Source organism: Tupaia chinensis, unplaced genomic scaffold (genome assembly GCF_000334495.1).
Source record: "Tupaia chinensis unplaced genomic scaffold, TupChi_1.0 Scaffold143591_1, whole genome shotgun sequence".
Taxonomy (NCBI): Eukaryota; Metazoa; Chordata; class Mammalia; order Scandentia; family Tupaiidae; genus Tupaia; species Tupaia belangeri.
In genome coordinates, this window is record NW_006203437.1 from 274,720 (window position 1) to 285,592 (window position 10,873).

The window sequence follows — 10,873 nt, forward strand, 5'->3', positions numbered from 1 at the left end:
CCCGGCCAGACCAAGCCGGCCTCTGCTGGCAGCAGGCAGGAGCGACTACCTGCAGTTTCTCTTTTTATTAATCAGAATTGTTAAAAGTGTGTTTCTAAGACGAGGTCGGCCTCTCCAGGAGCTGAGACCCACACTGCAGCCCCATGCCCAGTGTTGTGTGTGTCTAGACAGGGTCTCACCACACACCAGGAAACACTCCCCAGCCACCAGACACAAGGCAGTAAACATACTAAACATTCACCACAGTTACAAATACACAAAAGAAGGGGCAAAAAATTTTAAAACCTCATACTTAAGAGGCTGGCAAGTGGCATGGTGGTTAAGGGTGCTGGGGCTCCCACATGGCCAACCGCAGCTCAAGTCCTGGATCTGGTGGCTCGCTCTCTCTCTCTCTCTCTCTCTCTCTCCAATAATAATAACAAATAAAGTTAAATAAAATGAATTAAAAAAAAAAAACTCATACGTAAGATGTGGCATGGTAGTTAAGGGTACTGGACTCCCACATGGCCAACCATGTGGCTCTGGTGGCTTGCTTTCTCACTTTTTTTCTCTCTCTCTCTGATCAAACTGAAAAATAATAATAATAAATAAAGTTAAATAAAATAAATTTTTAAAAATCTCATACTTAAAAAAAGAAAATTTCCTGGAATAAAGCTGATTTTCAATAATAGTGGTATCATTAATGTGGAAATAAAAGTACAACATAATATAAAGGCAAATAAAAACCAACACACCATTTATTACCCCATGGGTTGACCAAGGAGGGGAAGGGGAGAGGGCACAGAGAAGTCTGGTCGCTTTCATGCTGGAGACACCGTGGGGACGGCCGGCACTCCCCTGGGTCAGGCGGTCGGCAGGCAGTGCGTCTAAGGCTTCCCCACACCTGGTGTCTCTGCTGTGGACAGTCTACGCGTCCCCGTATTAGGGTGCTTTCCTGATGGCTCCCGGGTCCTTCCTCCTCCCAAGCTCTGTGGAATGTGTTTTCTCTTTCATTTTACAGGAGGAGCCTGAGGCTCAGTGTCACCAGCTAGGGAACAGCAGCACACTGGGACCATCTGCCTCCACAGCTCAGGACTCAGGGTGGGTGGGACATGGGCATGTCAGGCCACGGGATGCTTCTGAGCCTGCTCTTGGGGCCCTAAAGCATAGTTTTCTCATTTGCAAAAGAATGATAAGTACCTTCAGTGGAGGCCTGAGAATCAAATGCAAAAGACGATCGAGTCCTCAGCACAGAAAAGCTCACTGAAGGGGGACTGCTATCACCTCCACCAGGATTTCAATCTACTTCGCTATTTCTTCAGTAAGAGAGAGGGGGCCAGCAGGGACTCGGCGCCCTGCTCCAGCCCAGCTCCGACCCTGGGTCCTGGGCGGGTGTCAGGTGCACAGGGAGGCCTGGCCGTGAACCTAGAACCTTCCCATTCAGTCAGCCTCGATGAGCAGCATGTTTTCTGCCATGTCACCGTCCAGCCTGTCATTGTTGTCACCGTTATCACATCACTTAGGCTCTCAGCTAAGTAAAAGTCCTGTGTTCCTCTTGCCCCACAACATCAAACTCCCTATACGGTCTTTCTGTTAGGACCTAGTGACACGTTTCATGTTAGGGGACCCATTCTCTTCATTGCTGAAAAGGAGTCTACGTCCTGTGAAGACACACTTTTCCAGAAGGACAGAGCGTGTGGCTCTCTCTGGTCCAGCTGGGGACTGTCACGTCCTGATTGGGTGGCTCTGGGAATCCAGAGGAGCATAAGATCAAGTGGCCCCAGGGGTCCTGCCCAATGGCACAGTGTCCTCCGAACAGCAGCCCTACAGACACCGCGGCCCTCTCCCTCCTCCCAGCACCGGCTCGGTCCCCACGGACCAGCAGTCACAGGTCTGAGGAAATGACAGACCACAAGTTGTCGGACACGCTTTAAACTCAAGGTATGCTCAGACAACGACATGTCAGCTCATGACACAGGTACAGTCGGAGAGGAAACGGCAAGCACACGCAGGCTCTCCACCAGCATTTGTACACGGACTTGCAAGGGCCTTGCAGACACGCTTCCTGCTTCACGGCAGATCCCTCGTCTCAGTGGTCACGGCTGGGTACACGGGTATGGCTAGCGTTACGAGAAGAGGCAACAGGATCCAAGTATCTGTGCCGGCCAGGGGAGGAGGAGGAAGGATGGAGGAACAGCAGATGCACACAAGTCTCCAGGCACAGCTGAACCAGGTGGCCTGTGCGAGCTCGGGGACGCAAAGACGTGACGGCGGCCCTGGTGTGTCCTCACGGCCACGCCACACTGCCCGCAGCGGAGGGCTGAAGCACGCAGACAGCAGAGGGCCCTCCAGCACCCGTCCCCGGGGGAATGCAGACTCGCAGGTGCGCTGGCCGGACGGGCCGGCCACGCCGAGGCCCCGGGCACACAGAGGTAAAGGGATTGGGCGGCCAAGCACTCACAGTCGGGCCATGCCGACCACGCCCAGGCTGCAGAGAGCACCAGCCACAGATGCTGTGAGCAGGGCAGCTTTCTCAGACCTTCCTTACAAGCACCTACTAGAGTTCTAGGAGGAGACTTCAAAGGGCTCACGGAAAAAGACATTCAAGTACAAGTTTATTTTGGTGGGGGGAAACTTACGGTCCATGCATGGTTTCTTCATAGCACGCATTTTTCATGACCTGTCCTCATATGCTCAGCTACGGAACAACATGCCTCTCTGACCCAGCCTCTTAGGGAAAAGGAATATTCCTGTTTATGAATGTTTTTCCTAGTCTGTGTGACACAAATAAAAAACCACCAACCAACCTATGGACAACAGCCAAAGCCAGTTAAAAAACAGCTTGTCTTAGTTTGTTTGATTCAATTTTATGAAAGAAATACTGAAGATTTAAGCACGTGAAGGGTGAGCTCCAGAGCAACTGTGAACCTAGCTCAGGCCGCCCCAAAGCAGGACAGCAAAACACCATTTACTCAGAGCCTGTGGGGTCAGAGGAAGAGTCTTCTGGCTGAAGGTCGCAATGAAATGCAGCAATTTCATTTCATTCGACGTAAACACGCTTGCTCAAGTGTGTGCACGCTCTCACTTCGCACCCCGAGACAGCGTGGGCCACGCAGCGGCCGGCCTGCACCGAGCACCGGGCAGAGTCCACACAGGAGGGGCACAGCGGGCGCACTGCGGGGGCTCGTGCGCACCCCAGTGTGGGGAGACACAGAGCAACAGCGGCCGAGACCTCACCGGGGAGGCCGCGGTGGTGCCCGACATGCCGCAAGGCAGATCCCCATGGAAGGGGCGACCCCAGAAGAAGCAGCTCAGAGCCTCCCCTCACAGAGCCAGCGTGCCCACAGAGCGGGGCTCAGGTGAGGGGTGCAGGCCCAGCAGTGCAGTGGGAGCAACTCCTGACAGGGTGCCTCGCTCTTCAGCATGAAGGAAGACACCCCAGCACAGAGCCCCCACGGACCACGGCTCCTGCTCCAGGGGAGGCGGCCGCGAGCCCCTCACACATAACTGTGGGTACGAGGGGTCACACCCCAGGCTGGGCCGCCCCCGGCTCCTTCTCCCGGCCACCTGCCCACCAGGAGCCAGGAGGGGCACGCTCGTCACCTGCCGTCCCGCGCCCCGGGGCCTGATGGTCACAGGCAGGAAGTGCGAGTGGACAGTGAGCTGCACAGGAACATCCGGGCTGGCCAGCTGTGTGCCCTCCGCCCCGGCACCCCGCGGCATGGCAGGTCTACAGTAATCCTGGCAGCCTGGCCCCAGCTCGCCAAGGTGCACACCGGTCAAGCTGCCTTCCCTGTCCTTGTCCCACGACGCTGCTCAGGATGGCCCAGTGGCCCTCTGCAGCCGCTGCCCGGGCCTGCCGGTCAGCAGCCCCCCAGACTCACCGATGTCGTCATCGGTCCTGTCGACCGGGTCCTTCTCCAGACAGTCCCTGACGATGTCCCTGCTCATCAGTGGGTCTGACGCCCTCTCGATGTCCTCTTCGTCATCCTCGTCCTCAGAATCCACCGCCGTTTCCGGCAGCCCACTCAGGTCCATGTCGCCAGCCTCGCTCTCTGTAGCCTTAAAACAGACAACCCGTCAACACCAGGTAACCCGGAGGCTGGGCCTGCTGGGGCCCGGATGTCCCCACGTCCACACCCTGGGACAAGGTAAGAGGGTGCAGACCCACTCTGCCCTTGTGCTGCAGGCCGGGCTTGTGGACGTGCTGGGTTTGAGGCCAACAGGGCAGGCCCAGGACTGCACCCTGCTGGTCTGCGAGGAGGGACGGGGCCGGGGCAGGCCCAGGACTGCACCCTGCTGGTCTGCGAGGAGGCACAGGGCCGCACGAGGAAGGATGCCCGGGCCCATCCCTGGTGCACAGCGGGGGCAGATCGAGCCACCCCCCTGGAGGCACGTGCTGACTGCAGGCTGACTGCCTGGCGGGGTGGGCCAAAGCGCACAGTGTGGACACACGGGTCCATGATCCCCATGAGCTGCATGCCAGGGAGGGGACCGTGCGGGACCGCCCAGACCCTGCTCCACACCCCCTCCCTGTCTCACAGGCACACACATGCCGTCACACACTTTAAAAAGGCTACACACGGATTTCACACTTTTTGTACCAAACTAAATTCATATTTTAACTCTACAAATTTATTTAATGTTAGTTAATTCCATAAACATTACTTTTCATAAATATCTTGAAATACTCTCATATTTTTTTCATTATTTTATATAAGGACATTCTCGAATAAATGTTTGAAAACAGTCAACCTCCAGAAATAGGCTGTGTGTGTGTGTGTGTGTGTGTGTGTGTGCACGTGTGTGTGCTCGTGTGTGGAGAGGTCAGTGTCTCCGACGCACTGCCGTGCCCCCTAACATGTGGAAGTGAGCTCACTCCCGGGAGCGTGGACACAAATTAACACTCGTGGCTCACAGGGTGCAGGCAGGACAGAGCAGCGGGTGCAGGGCAGCTCACCCACAAGCCCAGCCGCTAGGCCGCAGAAGGCCGCAAGTTCCAGACCAGCCCAGGGACTCCGCAGGAGCCCGCCTCTTAAAAATACAATAAACACAAAATAAAAAATGAATACTGTTTTTTAAAAAATAGAATTTCCAAAGTCACTTTAAAGAATCAGATAATATAGTTATTGCCAAATAATAAAGAAATTCGTAACTAGCCAGGAATTTGCATGCATGCTAAGAACTATTTCTAAGAAATGCACTTGGGGCTCTCTATAACATAAACCGACTGGTCAGGAAGCTCTAACGCTCGACAGAAACGTAGGCCCCAGATAACCTCTCTCCTCAAAAGAAATGTATTTTCTAAAACCTACTGAATTAGCCTTAAGTATGTCTCACTCCTGGCTCACACTGTCCACCTCCTTCCAGGGTTAACAAAGATAAATAAACCAGCCGGGCTGAGCACACCGAGGTCCTGCGGCAGGTCCCTAGGAAGGTGCTCCCGTGGCGTCTCAGCAGCGACCACCACTCCCAGGAGCCAAGAGTGCAGTCGTGCACTACAAAGGGCCTTTCTGTTTGAAACCGTCCCAAATCTGGTCCTACTGGGTCATCGGAAAAGTCATGGTACAGTTTTTGCATAAAAAAAATATGTCATGCCTTTTCGGACAACCCAGTAGTATGTATTTCAAGGCCAAAAGAGGATCTTTTAGTATTTTAGTCACTTTTCCTAATTGTGTACATTCTAAGGCAATAAACTATTCCTTGCCAAGGTTTATTTTGCCCAGCGGCCAGGTGACGGTATGAAAGTCAGGGCAGCGGCACCCCGCATGGCCGACGCACGCTCTGAGCTCCTGACCCGGTGGCTTGAAGATTACCCCTGACGCATGCGCCTGCCTGCCCGAATCCCAGGAGGAGGAGTGAGGAGGGACTGCAGCGTGGCAATCCTCCCCGGGAGGCGACTGCTCACTTTCTCCCCACCCCCCTCCCTCCCCCTCTCGGGCAAGCGCACATGCCCTATAGCAAAAACTAAGTAAATAAAGAAAGAATACCGTTGAAAACGTTCTCAGGACACCAGTAACAGTGCTGTACTCGTTTGCTATCCAGCATGTTGTAGAAAGTGCATTAATCACACAGCTCGTTCAGTAGGTAATGTTTTAAAAATCATACAGGAAATACAATCAATAATTCAATTTAAGAATCCCTTCTTTTTGTCATACTCAATGTGAACGTTAATAAGGAAAACTGACTATGAAACTCCTAATTCTGTCATTTTCCTCCACAGTTTAGTCCAGAGCGAGCTACGGATGTCCTCCGTCTGAGGGACGGAATCCACACGGCTGCCCAGTCGGAACCTCAGCCGCGGAGGCTTGAGAACCATGCCAGGTCCAAGTGCCTGCGTGCCGACAGGTTGCAGCAATGGCGAGGGGACTGGGGTGCGACCACACCCGGCATGGGGTGCTTTCTCCCTGCCCTCACTCAGTCTCCCTCTGGCTACAGCTAGCACACGAGCCCACTGGCAATTATGAAAACCATATTTTGCAAAATAAATAAAAGACTATTTACAGTGAAGAGAAAGGATCCCACTGCAATGGCTCCAGTGGGAATCCTGGGAACCGGTAAGTGCAGAGGCCGGCATGCCTGGACAGCAGTTCTTCTCCCAGTTCATATGCACACACATGCTCTGGATCCCGTGAACACACGCACAGCGCACACGCGCCTGCCCCACAGACGTCAGGGCTGAGACCGCAGGCCGGCTCACCTGGTAGATGTCGGAGAGGCTGCTGCTCCCGGAGTCGCTTGTGATGCTACATCCTGAGTGGCTGGAGGAGACGTGGCTCACCTGGGGGTGGAGGCTGTCGGGAAGGTGCAGCTTCGTGAAGTCGGCGGGGAGCTGTGGAGGGAGCAGAGCAGCCAGGACGTGAGCGCCAAGAACTGACGACAGGACGCGTTCTGCTCGTACCACCGACCGAGTGTCAGGAGCAACTCAGACCACGGGACACTGCACTTCACCAAAGACCACAAGACAAGGTTTCTAGGTGGGTGGGCAGACAACGAGCCTCGCGTAATGCTCAGTTCAGCACTTGGAGGGCCGGGTTCGGTGACCAAGGCCGACCTGCGGGCACACCTAACTTGGTCTGCGATTTCCGAACGCGACACCGTGAAGACCAGTCTGCTACTACTCGTTAGCGATCATGAACGGGACTTCGCGGCAAAAATCAGCTTGAACCCATGGAATAGTGCTGAGAGGCTGGAGAAGAGCACTACGGTGTGGGTGCGAAGCTGGCGTGGCGACCACGCTGTCTCTGCGGAGGAGACGGGATGCTGGCACGGAGCGAGGACGCGGAGAGGTCAGACGCTGCCTCTGTCTACACATGCAGACACCCCCCGGGCCAGCGGATGGCGTGCTGGCATGGCCGGCTGTATGGTTTGAGCCCAGACGCGGCGGCGTAGGGAACACAGCGGGCACGTGGGTGCGTATGCTCCATCCTGGAAGGAGGGAGTGGCGGTGGGGGAGGGGTGGCCACGTCCAAGCCCACAGAGTGCTTCCTCATTTGCCCTCTTGCCTTCTTATAAGCGAACATGCCCTCCGGCAAATTAAAAAAAAATAAATAAGCCTCTGTTAAAACCTGCCGCCAGCCTGACTCGCGCCCTGCTGGGTGGAACGGGCCCTTACGTGTCATGGAAAGGACAGCGGCTCAGCGACCAAGTCACACTGGCGGCTAAAGCACAGCGCGCCCGCCCCACGAGCTGGCCCACCCGAGGAAGACGGACGGCACAGACGCAGACAGGCTTCACCTTCGGCCTCCATCTGCCCTGTAACCCTCATCTCCTCTCCCCCTCAGAAAAAGCTGCTTTGTTCTGTAGTTTAGAGAAGGCCGCACCAGGTGGCTCGGGTTTATGACTGGTCAGTGTGGTTTGATGCCGCAAAACACTGAGCAAAGGGGTTATATCCTGGCCGCTCAGACGGACCCTCCATGGACAGACAGCACCTTCTACACCGAAAGGGCACGTGCGCTCGCCGGAAAGACAGAGAAGGACAGAGAGACAGGAAGCGAGAAATCACCCCCAGGGGATGGCCACGCCGCAATCCCTTCTCCATTCTCCTCTCAGGATCTTGGGCACGCACGCACACGCGCCCGGCGTGAGTTTAAGCCACTGGATCCGGGACGCGAACAGCAGTCGACTACGTGGGAGTCCAGCGACATAGCCATTACGCTAACTGCTGGTCCCCCATGAACTTCTTGAAGTATACTCATGTCCCCGGTGACTCGCGTTTGTAACAAAGGTTAAGCCATGATTGAATCGTGCTGCAACTGAGTATGTAAGGACAAAGGTGATGTGTAATTAGATTCCCCTATTAGATTATATTAATTATAAGGATTTTTGTTTTAAAAAAATTGAGAGAGAAGCTGTAAGCAATTAAGGCACTCCTTCCTGACAGTTAATTTTGGCAGAAACAAAACCTCGCTTTATACGCCATTTTCTCAACATCTGACAATCAGAAAACAATTATGTATGCAAGTACATGAGGGTACACGTGCACACACGTGCACACACACGCAGACACACGCACAAGCTAACCCACTAATTCATACACGTCAGAACCTGGCCTAGAACGTCACTCTAGAACACCGTCAGAGCCACTGGAAGTCTGTCGTCTTTAAGGCAGTGTGTGGCCAGCGGTGGTGTGGTGCTGAGGGCAGTGGGTCCTCCCAAGGCCCAGGCCAGGGGCTTGGCAATCACACCAGACATGTGTACATGTGTGCCCCAAATCCTGAGAGGGGAAGGAGGAGAAGGGATTGTAGCAAGGCCATCCCCCAGGGGGGTGATTTCTCCCTTTCCCTCTGTTTCTCTCTGTCTCTCTCCAGTGGAACACATGCCCTGTGGTTAGAGAGAGAGAGAGAGAGACAACTGTAGTTTTTTCAGCGTGCAAATGTGACTAGAGACCCAAAACCGAACTGCTCATGCGAGTCTCCACGGAAACGCCGAGGCGGTGGATTACCCGTCCTGTGTGTACGGCCAAGTGCGATGAGTCCCCTTTACCGTGACAGTGCATGTAGGCCTGAGTGGGAGGGGAGAGGCCGGGGGGCGCCCTCAGGGGTCTGGTCCCACCGCCAGTCCCCCCTCTGGCGCGTCTCATTGGAGACTTGCACGCACGCCTGGCAAAGACACAGTTCATGACGGTCTTCGAGTGACGGCCATCCCACTCTCTCCAGACACCTCCTCTCTTCCATCCAGTGCCTGCCACTCATCTAAAAAGCCCAAATTCCCCTGCGAGTCCACAGAATCTCTAGGTCACCAGCCTGAGGACCTCCGATGCAGACAGGGCAAGGGCTGGCATGGAGAAGGGGGCCTAGAGTCGCCACCGGGAGCCCCTCATCCGTGCTGGGCCCCGGGCTCCCTGGAGCGTCTCCCTTTTACTGTCGGCACGACGGCACGGACAGCCCTGGGCCGCAGCTCTGCTTTTCCAGAACAGAAGGGGACCTGGAGCTGTGGGAGCCCCGGACCGGGGTGAGGGCCTACTAGGAGCCAGTCCCTGGAGAGGACAGCTTCTCCCTCCAGTTAGGCAGCAGCGCTGACGAGCTCCAGAGGGACGGCGCTCAGTTCACCTGCGGAAGAACAGGCCCAGCAGGGCAGGGAGCTCCGCGGTGCGCTCATGTCAGCGAGCCTACGAGACCCACGGAGGCAGCGACCTTCTTTATGAACAGAAATGAATACCAGGTTTGGGAAGAAAGCCTCACGTGGGACTAAGAACGTCGGCCACCAAGTACTTGAACCTCTTGCACGTTGTAAACGCTGTCTTACCCCCAAGTGCGAGGACGCTTCGGCCTAGAGGCAAGCAGCGGGGACTGGCCAGCCCCTCTCTAGGGTCCACCCGCCGGTCACCCGCGTCCCTCCTCGGAGGACAGGGCACGGGTACGACCCGGCAGAGCGGCAGCTCCCCAGCCCGTGGGCCTCTCCTGCCTCCCCTCCCACTGAGGCGTGTCCTGGAGACACCAGCGCTGGGTCGAGGGTCAGCACCCCGGACCTGAGAGGGGACCTGTCCACAGGCAAGAACACCTCAGAGGGTCTGCTCACACAGAAGAGGGTCCCGCTGTGGGGCGGTCAGACTTGGCCGGCGCTGCACGACAGCGTACCGTGACCATCGCGACCGTCCGTGGCGACGGCACCGAGAGCTCCCTCAGACCTGTGCACGGGAGAACACGCTCTCGTCTTCGCTCACTCCTCAGCCATCACCCAGGCACGCGGGCCAGACAGTGCTCCCGGGCCCTAGCCAGCCTTGCCAACAACGGCAAGGGTGGGGCATCACAGCAGGAGGCTTCACGAGGGTGGCCAGCAGCGCCCAGAGGTGCACTTGGCAAAGTCTCAGCGAAACCGAGGTGACAGAGGGGCGGGGGCACGGCCGGCCTGGCACGGGACTGAGAGAGGCTGTTTTTGTTTTTTACAGTCTTCTTTTTTTTTTTAGAGAAGTTTACTATAGGGCGTGTGAACTCACAAGAAAGACAGAGAGAGAGACAGACAGACAGAAAGCGAGAAATCACCCCCCAGCGGGGATGGCCACGCCATAATCCCTTCTCCTCCATTCTCCTCTCGGGATCTTGGGCACGCACACACAAGCGCCCAGCGTGAGTTTAAGCCACCGGGTCTGGGACTCGAACCACCATTGACTACATGGGAGTCCAGCAATGTAGCCATTACTGCTGGTCCTTGTTTTTTTACATTCTTCCTAAATAAAAATTATAGGGACCACTGTTTTGGACAAGTCCCTGCACCAGGCCCAATAGACCAGACTCAAAATCAAAATGGGGGTCCCTCATGTCTCTGCATCACCTCGCCAGAGCAAGCTGTCACGTGGCCATCAGAGAAGGCGGGGCAGAGGGAGGGCAGCCAGTGCTCCCCACGGACCAGTCTCAACTGGCCAGACAGCCTCTGCTGAAGCGCCGCACCGACC

General features: G+C 55.7%; 1 protein-coding gene across 1 annotated transcript in view; it reads right to left on the reverse strand.

The window, feature by feature from the left end:
• Positions 1-10,873, reverse strand: part of RAPGEF2 (Rap guanine nucleotide exchange factor 2) — a 132,639-nt gene that overhangs the window by 43,828 nt on the left and 77,938 nt on the right. The window contains 2 exon segments of the mRNA XM_006164178.2: positions 3,864-4,041; positions 6,680-6,811. Of these exon segments, the coding sequence (XP_006164240.1) occupies positions 3,864-4,041; positions 6,680-6,811 (310 nt within the window).